Source organism: Panthera pardus, unplaced genomic scaffold (assembly GCF_024362965.1).
Source record: "Panthera pardus isolate Hobbes unplaced genomic scaffold, ASM2436296v1 HiC_scaffold_24, whole genome shotgun sequence".
In the NCBI taxonomy this organism is placed as follows: domain Eukaryota; kingdom Metazoa; phylum Chordata; class Mammalia; order Carnivora; family Felidae; genus Panthera; species Panthera pardus.
Window position 1 is genome coordinate 47,400,541 of NW_026526810.1, and position 19,342 is coordinate 47,419,882.

A 19,342-nucleotide genomic window follows, 5' to 3' on the forward strand; every position below is an offset into this window, starting at 1 on the left:
CTATTTTTGCAAACTTCCAAAAGAAATTTCTAAAGAAATAGCTTGTGATTTTGAGAAACAGGTTTGTTTCCATCAGTGGACACCATGAATTATGAAAATGATCATGTTTCCCTCTTTGTCTGGATTGCTTGGGAGCTCATAATTAAATTGACAGCTGACTTCCAACAAATTTACTTGCTTTTGTATCAAATCCTTTATATACTGTTACCACTGCTGTCACCTTAATTTCCTTACTTGTTATCTTCACTTGGTTCTTAAGTGTATTTATTTCACAAGTTAATGGATGAATACATTCTTGTTGTAAGGATGAAAAGAAATCAGAATTATACAGAGCAAAACTTGAAAGCATTCATTTATTACTTATGGTGCAGTTCTCTCTTTATCTGGGCAGGCAGCCTCAAATCTGTTTGGAACAATATTAGGAATAACCAAGTTTTAAAAACAAATGAATAAAAAAACTTCATTTGAAAACTTCCTACTATGCTAGATGCATTCACATATGCTTTCTCCTTTCAATCTTAATAGCAACTGTACTAAAGCAGATTATCATACGTGCATTTTACAGAGAAGACAATTGAAGAGGGTTAAGTTAACTGTGCAGAGTCATAGATAGTAGTGGCAAAGTTTAGGAATGAAACTGAGGTCTGGGATTCAGAGTTTGTGTGTTAGCTCCTTTGTCTTTTTAGCTGTCTCACCTCTCTATAGCAAGAAGTAGGATTACAACATTTATGTACAACTGGGGTGTGTGGCTAGGCAGGGTGGGGGTGGGGCACTTGTGAGTGGCTCTTGGTTATAGGTACTCCTCACTCTGCTTCAAGCCACTGTAAGTATTTCGGTCATTCAGCCAAGAGCAGTTTTTCCCCTGTAAGTGCCAACAGAGACCTTGTCCAACATGGCTGATTCTGTACCAGCTCTAGGAGAAGACGCAGCAGAGGTCAGGTGCAAGAAAGAGTGCCTTTAACCCTCAGCAGTTGACCTTCCCCTGCTGGTCACTGGCCAGAATACAACATGGCCTTTCTCTCTTGGGAAGAGGCAGCAGCAACATCTGTACTGCCCATAGCTGCCTAGGGTCTGGTGGAAAGAAATCCACTCACCTCCAGTCTGTGTCCCGCTCCCAAACAAAAGCAAATTCTTACTGCATGTACCATGTTTGCCTGGGTCCCCTTAGGGCTGTGAGTTCCAGTAATTTGTGCTGGCTTCCCCCCTCCTGTTGGCCCTAGTGGGAGGACACAGCTATCCACATAAACACTGACCGCTGTCCCAGCTAGCAGGCAAGCGCATTTCTATTTTCATCTGAATTCCCAGCATCTTGGGGAATGAACTTGGCCATTCCTATCGACCAGACCCCTGAGGAGGGAGGAGAGCCTGCAGGCTCTTTCTGTAACCTTCCTTTGACTTGGACTTAGGAGACAAAGGTGAACTTGAGTGCTGCAGGGACACAGCTTCCCTTTATGCTGCCACCAAGCCCTGGGGCGGCCTCCTCTCCAGCACTGAGGCCCTTTTGTGCTGGCGGGGCACCCACAGCCTGACTGCCCACTCTGTTAAAGCGCAGTTTCAGCGCCCTCTCCCCCTCCCCCGTGAGTCGCTGTGCCTGGAGAAGGGCTTTTGAGTTTCGCGAATGCACACTGGCCCTTTTCTTCTTCCAGCGCCTGCAGCTTTGATGCTGCGCGCCTGGCAGACTGGCCCTCCGCTGTCTTTTCCAGGGAGGCCGTGCGAAAGCGCAGACAGGGCGCTCTTGCGGCCGCCCGGCTTCCCGGGAGAGGCGCGCAGCCCCGGGCAGCAGTTTGGGCTCCGCTCCTAGGGAGCGCTGGGACGGCCTGGGAGGAGCCCATGCCTCCGTGCCAGAGTTCATCCGGGAAACCGACCATCCAGCTCTCGTCTCCGACCTTGAAAACTGGCATCTTCTTTGACCCAGCAATGCTACTTATAAGAACTCATTATGTATTCAAGGACACGAAAAATTGTTCATTCTAATCTTACTATAAAAAATTCCAAACATGCAGCAAAGTTGAAAGTGTGGGATCCTCATATACACATTATCTAGAGTCAGCAATTAACATTTTGTATGGAAGGATTTAGATACAAGAGTTATCACTGCCCTATAGTGTGTGTATGTGTGTGTCTGTGTGTCTGTGTGTCTGCGCCTGTGTGGGTAGAAACCTAAATGCCCCCACCCTCTGTTGAATTATGACACATTTGCACAATGCCACCACATAGCAATTAAAATAACATGGTACATGTAGTGACATAGAAAAATGTTGTTTTTTTATTTAATGGAATAAAAGGTAGAAAACTATAGGTGCAATATCATGTTACTTTTGTTTGGAAAAAAGTTTGCATAGGGAAAAAAAGACACGGAGATTATATATTAAAATGTTAGCATGAGTGTGTCTAAATTTGGATATGAGTGAATTTGATTTTCATCCCTAGCTTGTTTTTGTTTCTTTCAATGAAGTACATCTATATACAGTGGGGAAAAAAGGAATTTAAAACATGCATGGTCAGCTCAAAGAGGCCAATAGGACTCCCTGGGATTATTCCAGCATCCTTTATCCTGACAAAAGTCCTGGGGCTGTCCCAGCTCCCTTGCAAACATTGCTGCATAACCTACCCCAGCCAGTTAGAGCTCCACCAGCCCTCACAGTTCCCAAATATGAGTACCAGGCCCTCCTTTCCTTTTCTGTCCCCGCTCTCCTACAGCAAACTGGATTCCTCCCTCTCTCATCACTTACTCTTAGGCCAGGGAGGTGCTGTAGTCACTAAAGAGTAAGGGTCCTATCATGATGTTAACTCCCCCACCTCCAGGAAGTAAAAATGGGATGAAATTCCTCTTCTTGAAGAGAAGGCCAGGGTTTAACCCAGAGGCCCATGCTGCCCAAGGGCCCCACGTTGTTTCTCTGTGAGATGCCTGGCACCAGTTAGACTCCCAGGGGAGGCACTGCTTTAGTGTGGCACTTTTAGGACCTTCAGGAACCTTTAGGACCAGCTGGATAATATTGTCATCACCATGCAAGCAGTGGCACTGTTTACTACAATAATAAGAGCTCACTCTATACACACATTTTTAGTTCCCAAAGTAATCCCACACACTCTCTTACCGTGGTTCCCAGAGCAGTGTCAAAAATCATTTGGAGGGAGGTCTGGGTGGCTCAGTTGGTTAAGCGTCTGACTCTTGATTTCAGCTCATGCCATGATCTTGCGGTTCGTGAGATCAAGCCCTGCATCGGGCTCTGCTGACAGTGCAGAGCTTGCTTGGGATTCTCTCCCTCTCCTTCTCTCTCTACTCCCTCCTCCACTTGTGCTCTCTCTCTGTGTCTCTCCCAAAACAGTAAATAAACTTAAAAAAATCATTTGGAAATGGACATATGACTACCATCTTTTACTTTGTCACATAAAACCACTTAAAAAACTATTTTCAAACAAAAAAAATACTATACCACGTGCACAAAATAGGAAGGACAATCTCAAAAATTTTAAAATATAACAGTATTTACATTTAAGTCTAAAATATTATTGTACAGCTCACTTCTCCTGTTAGATGCTGTAAAAATTATTACTATTTCTATTTAAACTGGCAAAAACTTTTTCACAGACAAGCCCTGGTTTGGGAACCAACATTTAGGAACCCCCATCTCTCCACTGGTTTTGATACTTATAATTTTCCACTTGCAAGTGAGGAAACCAGGTTTCAGAGCCCATCAGCTGAGTGGTTGAATTAGGATTCAAGTTCACATCTGTCTGTTCCAGAACCAATGGTTTCCCCTTGTTGCAGATTGCATCTGCATGACCAGGTTGCCCTTGCAGGTTCTCCAGGAAAAGATAGACAGAGAAAAGGCCTGATTTTCTTGTCAAAGTCTTGGCTAGCCTTGGGTCACTAGAGTAAACCCCAGTAGATCAAATTTTAATCTTTGATCCAAAAATCACGGAACTCATCAGATGGTATTAGCCATTCAGAGCAGTTCCACCCTAATTTAATTATGTTCTTTTCCAGGAAAGCTATATTTGCAGTTGGTACCAAGGGGAAGAGCACATATTAGAATTCTAATCTACTCATTTACATCTACTGACTAATGCCAGAAGTTCCTTCAGTTTGATCGCCTCCACTGATGTGTTTGGAAAAATCATTAAACACTGGGGAATAAGTTAAAAAGGTAGACAGTATATCCTTTCAATGTTAGACTGAAGCATTGTTTAACAAGCTCAACCAAGAATTATTTAATTATCTGGAAGAAGATAGCCATGTCTCTGACTTTGCTTTTTACTATTAATCAAGGGCTCAGATTCTGAAGTTCCATGTTAACTTGTAGACCCTGTCTGGAACAGAGGCAAATAATTTTTGTCCAGTAGAAAAGGTAACCCCAAAGGTTCTGGTTTTATCACCCTGTCGAACATGAACCAATTTTGTCTGTAATTTGGCATACTTACTTCATCATACCTTTCCTGGTAGACTGTAAACCAGGTAAACCCCTGCTAATCCATATTTGAACCAAAGTTACCATCCAGCTGGTTTGGTCCCTCTGTCATGAGCTGAATAAAATCTATTTAAAGGCAGTCACCACCAACAGCACTTTAAAATGTTATCAATCATTTGCCCCAGAGTGAATGAAGAATCTGGGAACAGATTTTGAGAAGTTGAAAGATGTAACACTTAGGATCTGAGAAAGACGAGGAAGAGAGCGCATGGGGGAGAGAAATTAGCCGAACTTCTCAGGACAGTTGTATCAGAATACTGTCATTTTTTCACATAGTTCCTTTGTCCTTGAGCAGCGGCCAGTAGCATGACTTTCTAGAAATAGGATTTTCATTTATTTATTTTTTATTTATTTTGAGAGAGTTAGAGAGCAAGCGGGGGAGGGGCAGAGAGAAAGGAAGACAGAAACCCAAGCAGGCCCTGTGCTTTCAGTGCAGAGCCAGATGCGGGCTAGAAGTCACGAACCACAAGATCATGACCTGAGTGGAAATCAAGAGTTGGATGCTTAACCGAATGAGCTACCTGGGCACCCCTAGAAATAGGATTTTCAAGGAATAATGACCGGGGAAGAGGTTGAAGAGCTAGTAGGACTGTCCATGGTGAAGGATTAGAATTTTATTCTGTAAATCATGGGAGTCATTAAGGGTTTTAATTCAGGAACTGATATCAACATACCTAAAAAATTTTTTTTAATGTTTGTTTTTGAGAGAGAGAGAGAGAGAGCATGAATGGGAGATGGCAGACAGAGAGACAGACAGAGGATCTGAAGCAGGCCCTGTGCTGACAGCAGAGAGCCCAATGAGGGGCTCGAACCCACAAACCATTAAGATCATGACCTGAGATGAAGTTGGACGCTCAACTGACTGAGCCACCCAGGTGCTCCTGATCATACTTTTAAATGAGAAAGAAAGATAATTCTGACAAGAGTGTATGGGTTGTGTGAAGGGAAAGTCTCAGAGATAACCAGGGTTTGACTTCTTTGGGAACATATATGAATGGAAAATTGAGTATAACATCAAAAGGCAATTCAAAGATAGGATGGACAGATTTGATGAGTGATCAGATATGGGGCAAGAAGGGGGAGGAGTCTGAGATGACAGCTGAATGGACAAAAGGATGGTGATCAAGGTAGAAGCCTGTGTTTTTGACCCTCTGAGTTTGAAAATTGTCTTTTGAATCTGGAACTTATGAGCTTAGACTAGAAAGAAAATTTGAGGCTTAGTATTGGCTATGAATAGAAGCCATGGACATGTGTATGATGGTTGAAGAAAAGCATATCATCGGAAAACTTCTTTACTACTTCATTAGCTAAGCAGTGATGGTATGGTTCAGCCTTCTCTTCAATTACAGTAGGTTAGTGCCATGAAGAGAACCCCTGCCAATGAGCAGTAAACAGTCCATAGCTTTTCAGAGCCATGAGCAGTCCACGGCTTGATACCTTGGCAAAGAATATGCATTTCCATCCCCAGTTTACTTTGTAGAAATGAAGGCTCAGATTGACAAAGCAGATGTATGTTTCTTAAATGTATGTTTCAGGAGTGGAAGATTAAACTGGAAACACCTCCTACAGTTAATCCTGAAGTTCTTTGTTTTGTTTATTTATTTTTGAGAGAGAGAAAGAGATGGGGGAGGAGCAGAGAGAGGAAGAGAGAGAATCCCAAGCAGGCTCCTAGCTGCGCAGAGCCCAACTCAGGGCTTGAACTCATGAACTGTGAGATCATGACCTGAGCTGAAATCAAAAGTCAGACACTTAAGTGACTGAGCCACCCAGGCACCCCCAAGCTTGCAGTTCTGACAAGCACAAATGAAGATATCATTTATTTGGGGGACTGGAATTAGATGAGGAAAACTTTTTTTTTTCATTTATTTATTTACTTATTTATTTTGGTAGCTGTTGCTTTTTCTTTTTCTTTTTTGAATTACAACCCTTTATTTTTTTATTTTTTTTATTTTTTTAATATATGAAATTTATTGTCAAATTGGTTTCCATACAACACCCAGTGCTCATCCCAAAAGGTGCCCTCCTCAATACCCATCACCCACCCTCCCCTTCCTCCCACCCCCCATCAACCCTCAGTTTGTTCTCAGTTTTTAACAGTCTCTCATGCTTTGGCTCTCTCCCACTCTAACCTCTTTTTTTTTTTTTTTCCTTCCCCTCCCCCATGGGTTTCTGTTCAGTTTCTCAGGATCCACATAAGAGTGAAACCATATGGTATCTGTCTTTCTCTGTATGGCTTATTTCACTTAGCATCACACTCTCCAGTTCCATCCACATTGCTACAAAAGGCCATATTTCATTCTTTCTCATTGCCACGTAGTATTCCATTGTGTATATAAACCACAATTTCTTTATCCATTCATCAGTTGATGGACATTTAGGCTCTTTCCATAATTTGGCTATTGTTGAGAGTGCTGCTATAAACATTGGGGTACAAGTGCCCCTATGCATCAGTACTCCTGTATCCCTTGGATAAATTCCTAGCAGTGCTATTGCTGGGTCATAGGGTAGGTCTATTTTTAATTTTCTGAGGAACCTCCACACTGCTTTCCAGAGCGGCTGCACCAATTTGCATTCCCACCAACAGTGCAAGAGGGTTCCCGTTTCTCCACATCCTCTCCAGCATCTATAGTCTCCTGATTTGTTCATTTTGGCCACTCTGACTGGCGTGAGGTGATATCTGAGTGTGGTTTTGATTTGTATTTCCCTGATAAGGAGCGACGTTGAACATCTTTTCATGTGCCTGTTGGCCATCCGGATGTCTTCTTTAGAGAAGTGTCTATTCATGTTTTCTGCCCATTTCTTCACTGGGTTATTTGTTTTTTGGGTGTGGAGTTTGGTGAGCTCTTTACAGATTTTGGATACTAGCCCTTTGTCCAATATGTCATTTGCAAATATCTTTTCCCATTCCGTTGGTTGCCTTTTAGTTTTGTTGGTTGTTTCCTTTGCTGTTTATTTTCATAAGGTCCCAGTAATTCACTTTTGCTTTTAATTCCCTTGCCTTTGGGGATGTGTCGAGTAAGAGATTGCTATGCCTGAGGTCAGAGAGGTCTTTTCCTGCTTTCTCCTCTAAGGTTTTGATGGTTTCCTGTCTCACATTCAGGTCCTTTATCCATTTTGAGTTTATTTTTGTGAATGGTGTGAGAAAGTGGTCTAGTTTCAACCTTCTGCATGTTGCTGTCCAGTTCTCCCAGCACCATTTGTTAAAGAGACTGTCTTTTTTCCATTGGATGTTCTTTCCTGCTTTGTCAAAGATGAGTTGGCCATACATTTGTGGGTCTAGTTCTGGGGTTTCTATTCTATTCCATTGGTCTATGTGTCTGTTTTTGTGCCAATACCATGCTGTCTTGATGATTACAGCTTTGTAGTAGAGGCTAAAGTCTGGGATTGTGATGCCTCCTGCTTTGGTCTTCTTCTTCAAAATTACTTTGGCTATTCAGGGCCTTTTGTGGTTCTATGAATTTTAGGATTGCTTGTTCTAGTTTTGAGAAGAATGCTGGTGCAATTTTGATTGGGATTGCATTGAATGTGTAGATAGATTTGGGTAGTATTGACATTTTGACAATATTTATTCTTCCAATCCATGAGCAGGGAATGTCTTTCCATTTCTTTATATCTTCTTAGCTGTTGCTTTTTTAATTTCAGGGTGCAAAATGCTTCTTTCCCCCAGACTCTTCATACAAGGTGTCTGTCTTAGTATTATTGGCTGTATTGCTGCCATGAGAAATTACCATAAACTTTCCTGCTTAAACAAGGCAAATTTATTATTCTAACTTCCCTTAAGTAATTCTGTCCTTTGGCCACCAAACTCACATCTGTCCCACATGCAAAATACTTTCACCTCCATCCAGGTTCCCCAAAGTCTCAACCTTGTATATAGCACCAACTCAAAGTCCAAAATCTGATCAGCTCACAAGTCCCAAGTTTTATCATGTAAATCATTAAAATCAGTTATGGGTGAAGCTCTGGTAATGATCCATTATGGGGCATGATTTCTTTCCATTAGTAGACCTGTAAAACTAAAATTATCTGGTCTCAAAATATAATGGTGGGACAGACTTAGGATAACAGTTGTAGGCACTCCAGTTCAAAAAGGAGAAGCTTGGGGCGCCTGGGTGGCTCTGTCAGTTAAGCGTCCGACTTCATCTCAGGTCATGATCTCACGGTCCATGAGTTCAAGCCCCGCATTGGGCTCTGTGCTGACAGCTCGGAGCCTGAAGCCCACTTCGGATTCTGTGTCTCCCTCTATCTCTGCCCCTCCCCCACTCTCACTCTGTCTTTGCCTCTCTGAAAAATAAATAAAGATTTTTAAAAAATCTTTAAAAAAAAAAAAGAGAGAAGCTTGAAAGAAAAAAAGAGTTATTGGTCTTAAGCAATTTCTAGATCCAGTTGAGAAAATTCCATTAGGTGTCAAGGTGTGGCAGTAATCCTTTGTGGCTGTGGTTCTGTCCCCTGAGCTCGTGGCTGTCTTCTTTTTTTTTTTTTTTTTTAATTTTAATGTTTATTTATTTTTGAGACAGAGAGACAGAGAGTGAACAGGGGAGGGGCAGAGAGAGAGGGAGACACAGAATCTGAAACAGGCTCCAGGCTCTGAGCTGTCAGCACAGAGCCTGACGCGGGGCTCGAACTCACAGACCGTGAGATCATGACCTGAGCCGAAGTCGGACGCTTAACCGACTGAGCCACCCAGGCGCCCCTCGTGGCTGTCTTCTGTATCAGGCTTCCTTTTTCACAAAGGCTAGCATGTATTTGTGGCCGAGCAGTTTTATCAGCCCATTTTCTGCATATAGAATTTTGTCGGTTTGACAGGGGTTTTGTCTATTTCAGTTCGAGGCCGCGGTGTTATGTTGGTATGACATTCTCAAGGAACCTGTGGGTCTCCCGTGTGCGTTATGGGGATTTACTCCATTAGACAAGAGGCTTATTCATAGGCCTTTCCGAGATAATCTCATCTCTATTTTTGGCTTCTGTTGATATGGCTGAGAGAACACACCTTAAGCTCTCTAGTTTGATTGGAGGTATTATGAGTGTGACTTTATACTCGGACCTTTTGATCTCTCTGAGGTGTCACGGTTTTGGCATTTTTCTATAGAGCATACATTTCTGACTGAATTTTTTAAGTTTTAGCATTTTTTGCCATCCAGATAGTCTGAGGGTTTTCCAAACCTACCAAATCCTGGGGATTTTTTGTTTAACATTTTTTCCTTCAATTTATTACTTTCCTCTCTGATTTTACTAACAGCAGCAAGAAGAAACTAGGCCTCACTTTTAACACTTGGCTTAGAAATCCCTTCTGCTAAGTGTTCAGTTTTATTTTTTACAATTCTGCTTTTCATACAACTGCAGGGCACAATTCCACTAAGTTTTCTGTCACGGTTTAACAAGGATTCTCTTTCCTCCAGCTTCCAATAACGTGTCTTTCAGTTTGTTCTGTGACCTTATCCACAGTACCTGCAAAGTCCATATTTCTACTAAGAGTCCACTCAGAGAAATGTAGGCTTTTTTTTTTATTATGCCTCTTAAAATTTGTCCAGCCACTCCCCTGTCGCCCTGTCTCTAAGCCACTCCACATTCTGTATTTGTCACAGCAGCACCCTACCCCTGATGTCAAAATCCACATTCATTTCCTTTTTTTTTAAGTTTTTTTAATGTTTATTTATTTTTGAGAGAGAGAGAGAGAGACAGCATGAGGGGGGAGGGGAAGAGAGGGAAGGATTCACAGAATCCGTAGCAGGCTCCAGACTCTGATCTATCAGCACAGAGCTCTATGCAGGGCTCGAACCAACAAGCTGTGAGATCATGACCTGAGCCGAAGTTGGACACTTAACCGACTGAGCCACCCAGGTGCCCCTCCATATTCATTTTCTATTGCTGCCATAACAAATTACCACCAACTTAGCTTACACGATAGACAATAGATATTTATTATTTATTAAACTCTGTATGTTAGACCAAAAGTCTCCAGCAGACTAAAATAAAAGTGTTGGCAGGACTGCATGAGGCTTTAGGAAACCAATGTTTCTCCCTCCCTCCCTTTCTCTCTCTCTTTCTTTCTTTCATTCATTCACTCATTCATTCATTTTCCCTCTTTCCCTCCCTTCCTTCTTTCCTTCCTTCCTCCCTTCCTTCCTTCCTTCCTCCCTTCCTTCCTTCCTTCCTTCCTTCCTTCCTTCCTTCCTTCCTCCCTCCCTCCCTGTACTTTTAACCTATAATCCAAGGAAAGGGTCATTGGAACCTCCAATCTATAGTCAGTCTTCAGAAGCCCAGGTAAAAACCTGGCATCTGGATTAGAGGGCAGTCTTGGAGAGGGCAATCTTAACCTGAGGGATCTGATGCTATCTTCAGATAGTGTCGGAGTTGAGCTGAATTGTAGGACACCGAGTTGGTGTCACCAAGAATTACTTGGCGGTGTGGGGGAAACTCCCTGCTCCACACACAAACATTGGAATTTGGTGACCAGAACCACCTTTTACATCTGCAGAGTTTCTTTTGCTATGTTCCCAGTATTAGGTCATGGATATCTTTGGGAGGCTTTTAGTCTGCCTACCATACTGTCAGCATCCAGATTTGAATCCAAGTCGGGCTGGCTTATTGTGTTTGGACTTTCCTTTCTTTCTTTCTTTCTTTCTTTCTTTCTTTCTTTCTTTCTTTCTTTCTTTCTTTCTTTCTTTCTTTTTTTAAGTTTATTTATTTATTTTGAGAGAGAGAGAGAGTGTGCACACAAGCAGGGGAAGGGTAAAGAGAAGGAGAGACAGAATCCCAAACAGGCTCCATAACACAAACACAAAACCTGATGTGGGGCTCAAACTCATAAACTGTGAGATCATGACCTGACCCAAGATCAAGAGTTGGACTTTTAACTGAGTGAGCCACCCAGGTGCTCCAGCATTTGGACTTTTTCTACCAGACTCCATGGTGTCCTCTCATAACTTCCCAGAGGCCTTGCTCATCTTGCACCTTTGGTCTTGCCATTTTTGTTGTATCAGATGTTATTACTTTGGCTGTAAGTAACAGGTAACACTTAACCAAGAGCTAGCTGCTTGAGCTGCTTAAACCGGTAAATGTTTATTTTTCTCACATAACAACATATTTAGAGATGGTTTCTTGTCGTGTCTCAGTGATTCAATGATGCCACGGCATAGGCTTGATAATTTGTTTGGCCTTTCCTTTATGGTTGCAATGTGGCTGCCACAGCTTCAGATATCACATTCGCATTGAAGACAGGAAGATGTGGGAAAAGAAGGGTAAGCTTCAGTTTTCTCTGCCCCTCTTATAAGGAAGACAGATTTTTTTCCAGAAGACCCATGAGACTTTCATGATGTCTCATAGACCAGACTGTGTCATATGCCTCCATCCCTGCAGCTGCAAGGAAGCCTGAGAAAGTGGGTATTTAGCCTTTCCTTGTAGAGGTGGGCAAAGGAAATGAGAACTGGAAGTGAAGTTTGGATTAGCCAGCTCAGAATGCCAGAATTTCAATCTGACCAAGACCCTGTCTTTGCCTTTTTCTTATGCCAGTCCACAATTAGAATTGGAATCCTGTTCCTGAGTCAGACACCTCCTGATGACTATGCTCTGACCACCTGTCCCACAACCCACTCACTCCTCCTTGTAAGATATCCCTGACCCATTAACCACTGAGACTGCCATGTGCAATGGCCTGGATATACTGCCTGTCACCACCTGCTGCTGGCGTTGGAAGCATCTGACCTCCTTTCACAGGCCTAGAGACTCCCCCAGGCCCACTGGGTATGCAGAGGCAAGCTTCTATTCTGACCGCACCTGCTTTTATGTGGGCATTTTTAAGCTGTGTGTGTGTGTGTTTGTGTGTGTGTGTGTGTGTGCATGTGCATGTCTGTGCAAGTCTGCATAGGTGCAGAAAAAGGGGGGGAAATAGGCCACATTGACCAAGGACATTTTTATCCTATGCTAGCTTTAACTTCTGTCAAAGTAGAAGGTCATCTGAGAATATAACCATGACAGAGATACTACTATCTATCCAATCTCCTCTCCTGCCTCAGTAACAGACCATGATTTTATATGCATCAGACAAAAGACTTCTTCATTCTTGGATGAAGATTTCCTTTTCTCTTACAGCTAGGGACAGCCATGTGACTAAATTCTGGCTAATGTGATAAAAGTGGCAACATTGTATTGGGCTTTCAGGACGTTTCTTTAAAGTGAGTGGGTATGTCCTTCTTTGTCCTGTCATCCATTTTGCTACCCAGAGTGCAGATGAAATGGCTGGAGCACCGTCAGCCATTTTGGACAATGAGAAGGAGAGATCTACAATTGACCTTTGAACAACATGGATTTGAACTGCATAAGTCCACTTATATGCAGATTTTTGCCCCAACAAATATAGTACAGTACTATAAATCTATTTTCTCTTCCTTACGATTTTCTCGATAACATTTTTTTCTCTAGCTTATTTTATTGTAAGAATATAGTATATAATGCATATAAATACAAAATATATATTGACTGTTTATGTTATCAGTAAGGCTTGCAGTCAACAGTAGGATATTAGTAGTTAAGTTTTGGGAGAGTCAAAAGTTACACACAGAGTTTTGACTGCATAGGGGATCAGCATCCCTAACCCCTGTGTTATTCAAGGGTCACCTGTACTTTAAGGGTGGCCAAGAGCCGACCCTATCCCTGGATTTGCAACCTCCAGGAAAATAATTTTTTTGTTTAAATCACTGTTCTTTTGGATTTTTGTGGACCCTGAATAACTCACCTGTGTATCATCTGCATGATGTCTAACACTTTACATAGCATTTCCAGGTACATTATCTCATTTTCAACAGATAGGAAAATACCTGTTTTCCTGTGCTATTTCTGGCAGGCCCTGGGTTGAGAAGAGCCAGTAAGGGCCAATAGCAATCCTCAGAGAGCTGTTTACTTGCCAAGGCTGAAGACTGTAGGAAAACTGAAAGATTTGGTTCAGGAGGCAAAAGGAAGATGTTGCTTTTGGAGTTGATAATAACTCTTGGAGGAATGGACCTGCCTCCATTTTTGTGCAGCAGGACTCTGACTCTGAGACTCAACCCTTCCTCTTACCACTTCACTTACCCATTCTTAAACTGGTCCTTGCCAAGAACTTTATGTAAATACTGTCTTGTTTCTTTTTTCCCAGAAATAGAGCTTCAGCAGTGTTTTTATTACTCACTGATGGGCTGTTGAACTCATCCTCAGTGCAAGTTCTTTTGGGATATGTCTGCTTTGTGTTAGACATGGTGTTGGTGGCGGAGTAAGAGTCCTTGTGCCACAGAGTACTCAAATGTCACCTTCTCTACTTGGTTCCAGAGTAGCAATTGGCCTGTTGTCCCCCAGAGTTGTTTCTCTTTTGTTCTGTCCCTACTTCTCTGCACTCTCCAGAGCACCCTGCCTCCACCCCAAATCTCACATGGGGCTATCTTCAAGGGCTGGCAAGGCATTTTTGCCCTGGCCCCCTTCTTTCCCACTCCTCTAAGAAATCCTAGCAGGACCTGGCAAATCCTATCATGGTCCAGCCTGACCGAACTCTTCCTTGAACCTGCCTGTTCCATCCAAGAAACCCAGGTTGGGCAGGCTGTCCCTAAAGAAGCCAGAATGTTGATTCACAGCAGACAACTTTGGAGAGGGTGGGGAGATGTCTCTAAATAAAGGAGGCATATGTAGTGGTCTAAGCAGAATCCTGTTTTCCAAAGGCAATGATGAGAGGGGTTAAGGTACCCTGATGATTTAATGACAGGAATGGTTTTTCTTATCTATTATTCGTATTTTTACTCCTGGCAATCCAGTGAGTTGTTTAGGGTGACTTTTATAGATATGATCTCCAAGGAGGAGAAGGGAGCAAAAACTAACATTTAGTGAGCACCGACCCTCAGTTAGTTTCTTGTACACACTGGCTGGTACCACAGTGGGTGAGAGCGTGTGGTTGAAGTGAGTCAGGGCTCAGTTCTACACTAGATCTGCTGTGTAGACTCACTGGCTGTGAGGCTTGGACCAGCCAGTAAACCAGAGTGGCTTACCTTCACTGCCTCTTCTGCAATGTGGAGATGATGGGCCTTGGACCTAGACTTGAGCTCTCCTGACTACAGTGGCTACCAATATCGGCTCTGCAGTCAGAGCTGATGGAAGGATCCGTCATCATTGTTCCATAGCCAGGAAACCTTGGCCAACTCACTATACTTACTCTGAGTCTCGTTTCCACTTCTGTAAAGTGGTGATGACAACAGTCCCAGCCTCCAGAAGTTGTTACAATGATTGAATGAGAATGCAGGTAAACTGTCTTTTGTTCCATAAATAGTAGTTCTGATTTTAATTATTTTCATCATTACTAATTGAAGAGGGTATTCTAATGTTCTGGGAAGAAAGAAACCGTCCACCTTGCCTACCCTCCTACCTGGAATGGAGATGCACTCAGTTAATGAGCCTTCTCTTGAACTGAAGGGGCAGTTTTTCAACGTTTCTCCGGACTCAGAGATGCCTGGCTGTGTTGACTGGCCTCTGAGGCTGTTCCCACTCCCAGGTTTTAGATCTGGTTTCTTTCACCCTCATAAAGGGCCCTGGCAGGGCCGCCTAGGACAGCCAGGGTCTCCAGGGTCCCCAGGGACAGAGAAGCAGCCCGTGGTGGCCATGGCCACTTTCTTATCTTACCTAGGCCCACCTGATCCACCCTGCCCCTCAACTCTCCTAACACTCAGTCCTCCTGAGGAATGTGGGCTGATGTGAGCCCTTGGAGTCTGGCCAGCACAGTGCCTACCTCGGTGAGCTGGTTGCCCTGAACACCCCGTCCTCCAGTCATGAAGACCTCAGCAAGGACTCCCATTAATCAGGGGGGCTCTGTTGTTCCTTCTTTCTCCAGGCCCACACAATTGTTAGGAAATTGTTTCCTTGAATGGTGTTGGCTTTGCAGCATCTCCTACTCTGTGCTCGGTTTTCAATTGTCTACAATGGTGTAGACTCTGTGTAGACACAGGGGATGAGAGGACCAGCTTCAGGGTCAGGTGGCCCTGGTTCAAATGGCCCTTCTTTACACTGACTGGCAGGTACTCAGTGAGGCAGACACTGTACCAAGTGCTTCATGGGGATTAGTGTTATCTCACAAATCCTCATAACATTCCCATTAGATAGCTGCCTTTAACAGAGGGGGACATTCAGGCACAGAGAGGTAAAGTACCTTTCTCAAGGCTGCATAGCATGGGGGTCTGTGACAGCAAGGAAGCAATCATGTCTGGGAGGGGAAAAAGGAGAAGGGGAAGGAAGAAAAAGAAGAAGGCTACTTCACACATTGCCCAGAGCTTGTCTCCTCAGCCCCTGGGCATGCAAGGTCCAACTGACTTAGCCACTGTCTGAATTTTGCCAGAAGAAGGTGTGGGCATAGGGAGAAGAGGTCAGCAAGGATTGAAGGGGAGGTTGATGAAGATGCAAAAAGGCCTTCCCAAGGAAAAACACATCTTAACAGTTTTGGCAGACAGGACGTGAAGAGGTGCATTGTTTCCCTGGGAGGAGCAGGAAGCCAGCAAGGATGGCTTTCGGTCAGTCATAAGCAACCATTTAATTCAGAACCTGTGTTTAGATCCCAAGGGAGCTCAGGCCACCAAAGTCATGAATACACATGAGCCTAATGCAGCCTTGGGGACAGTAAGACAATGAAGGTGACATCCCTGATACCCGTGGTTGCCAGTTTGTTTTAATTTTTAAATTAATGAACAATTTCAGATGTAAGAGCTTTGGCCTACAGAGACAGGTAACCTTCCGCATAGATTTTCTTGTCCCTTGTGCTATGTGATTTCCACATCTTCCCCCATGTTTCAGCAGTTTCCTCTTCTCTATTCCTAAAAGAACCTGCATTTCCCTTTCCTGACTCCCTTCCTGCCTTCCTGTGTGCTAAGCCTTTGCAGTTGTCATCATGTCTTCAGAATGCATTTGATAGGTACAGGAAGTTGCACCAGACGGGAGATGGAACCAGCAATCAATAAAAAAAGAACTGTGTTTCTAAGAAAAATGCATCACGGCCTCCCACCGGAGTTGTGTACCATATGTCCTAATATCCGTGGAACAATGGATCTAAATTTTAGCTCTTCTGCTTGGCTTTCCCCGCCATCTCAACAAAAAAGAAATTAGTCCCTTTTAACCTGCGGCTACCCAGCTTTCTGAGGATTCCTAGTAGCGATTGCCTTTCCTTTTAACCCTTTCATCAGATGTCACAAAATAAAATCTCTCCTTACAGCTTTATTTCTCCTGGCTACTAGTTTAGTATATTTATGGTGCATGAGTCATCAAGCTGCTGCCTGATTGGATAAAAACCAAGCACCCCTGAGACCATCAGTCAATTACAGCTATTCTCAGCTTCATTCACAGATTTATTAGCTTGCACACACAGAGCGAAATTCATTCAGCAAAGTTCATTCATAAAAATTTCAACACTCTGCATCATCCTGCACATCTCAGCCTTCTGCTGCCGACGGGCTCCTAAAAGAAGCTCCTGAGAACAGTCCAGGAGGGAGGGAGGCTCTGAGCTAGGGTGGGCAGGCTGGGAGGGGATCTGAGGAACACGGAGGGATTGCAAGTCCAAGAAATAATGCGGAGCAGTGCCCGTCGCTAGTACTTCTGGCTTGTGGCCCGGACGGGATGCAAGACAAGATCTTCCAAGAGAGGGCAGCCGTCAGAATCAACGAACTCAGGCTGAAGGGCCTTTGGCTCACATACACGTTTTCTTTTTTAAATGAACAATCACTGGAACAAATAAAGGGTTAATAGGCCAGTCATTGCCCCGCCCTGTGGGAGCCGGAGGGAGCAGGTTTGAAAGTTCCTGTGTGCAGAAGGGAAGGCTGGGGGTGGGGGGCGCTGAATATTTCTGCAAGGCTCCTGCACGGCTCGCTGGCGATGCGGCGGGACGGGCTGGCCCGTGTTCGGCCCGGTTCGGTGCCTGAGAGTTGGCCGTGAGCGATCCCTGCCGCCGCGAGCCCGGTCCAGGCTTTCCCAGCAAGGAATCCAAGGCGAGAACACCGAGTGCTGCCGCGGGGGCCAGGGAGGGACTGAAATCAACTGGGGAGGCGTTATCTACCCCCCACCGGCCCCCCTCCCTCCCCCGGGCTGTCACCCAGAAGGGCCTGGGAGCCGAGGTGGGCGAGGGCGAGAGCAGAGTTGGAGAGGTGGCTGCCGCCAGTGGCACGGGGCGTTGAGGCATTTGCTTTCCGTGCCGTTTATCTAGCAGACGAAGAGGCGATTTATGCAACAGTATCCTGTTTCAGCACTGCCAAGGCTATGCGAAAACGCGGTCAGGACAGCCTGGCAGGACTTGTGCTGTATGTAGGACTCTTCGGGCACCCCGGGATGCTGCACAGGGCCAAGTACAGCCGTTTTCGGAATGAGTCCATCACGTCCTTGGACGAAAGCAGCCCCGGAGGCTCAGTGGGGAGCAAGGGCTCGGCGCCTCCTCCCTACCCCACCCTGGCACCTCACCTGCCGGCTGAAGATGCCACCTTGGCGTCCCAGGAGAGCCCCACCCCACTGTGCACCTTGATCCCTCGCATGGCCAGCGTGAAGCTGGCCAACCCAGCCACCTTGCTGAGTCTGAAAAACTTTTGCTTGGGTACCAAAGAGGTGCCCCGGCTGAAGCTCCAGGAAAGCCAGGACCCGGCACCCAGCAGCCCAGCTTCCCCTGAAACCAGTCCAAATAGGGCTGGCTCTGCACCTCTGCCGCAACCAGACCTGCTGGGGCACAGGGCCGCTGCCTTAACTCCCGATGCCTGCCCCCTTCCTGGCCCTGGGGAGCCAACCCCAGGGAGCAGGCAGGACAGGCACTTTCTGCAGCACCTGTTGGGGATGGGCATGAACTACTATGTGAGGGTAAGTCTATCTCCCTCTCTATCCCCCTTCTAGGAACTCCTGGGGAAAGGGGCATCTTCCCTGAGTTATGCAAGGGGCTGCACACCCTGGCTGGGGTCTAGGTTTGGACAAGACATTGTGTAAATGGACCGAGGAGAGGAAGGGACCTGGGCTTACAGGTTTCCCTAGGAATATCTGACTTGTATTGAAGTCAGATAACTTTTGGTTCAAGGATATGAACTCGTGCTAATTTGTAGGTAGTTTCCGGGGGTAGGGATAATTTCTGATAGAGACAGGGAGACGGCACCTTCTTGTCCCTACTGGACGTAGCATCTGTCCAAGAAGAGTCAAGAATTTCAAGTCTGTTTAGTGACTGAGACCTGCTAGGCTCTATCGGCCATTGTATTTCAATAGAGATTTTTGTGCTAGAGGAATGCATGATGCGTAAGGGACTTGAATTATTTTTATAAATGTAATTCAGCATTTAACAGGCACCTCTCAAAACATGGCTGGATCTCTATGCTTGTGCTAGAAGCCAGTCTTAGGTCTTTGGTGCCGCCCCTTTTTGTCTTTATTGCCTACACTGCGGCAAGTGGGCCTTGTCCATGAGCTGTGTGCAAAACCAGGGTCCTCCCTGGTCTCATATTTGCCCTGGCTCATTCCAGATGTGGGTAAAAGAAGAGTAGAAGATTTGGCCCCTGCTCTTCAGGAGTCCACATTTCAATCCAGGAGACCAACAAATGCATGTGAAATAATGAGAGAATAATGCTCACAATAGATACCTAGTGTACAGATGCTGAAGGAATACAGAGAAAGGGAAAGGTTGTTGTGGCCTGGGATTCACTCACAAGGGAGACCTTCAGGAGAAGGTGTGTCTTGGAAGAGATATCAGGTCTGGATCGGCAGAAGGGAGGAGATTCCTGGCGGGGCGAGAATGTGAGCAGTCTAAAAGGCAGGTGCAGGTGTCACTGTTGTGGCTGCAGCAGAGGCTCATATAACCTGGACTTCATGGAGGTGGGGAATACTGGAGGCTGGTGGGTGACACAGAGTGGCTG

The 19,342-nt window shown here is 44.8% G+C and overlaps 1 protein-coding gene across 1 annotated transcript in view; it reads left to right on the forward strand.

Annotated features, from left to right (window-relative positions):
- Positions 1-17,246: 17,246 nt before the first annotated feature.
- SHC4 (SHC adaptor protein 4) overlaps positions 17,247-19,342 on the forward strand; it is a 130,802-nt gene continuing 128,706 nt past the window's right edge. The window contains exon 1 of the mRNA XM_019442170.2: positions 17,247-18,308. Coding sequence (XP_019297715.2) covers positions 17,724-18,308 — 585 coding nt within the window. The 5' untranslated portion in view covers positions 17,247-17,723. The remainder of the gene's footprint in view (positions 18,309-19,342) is intronic.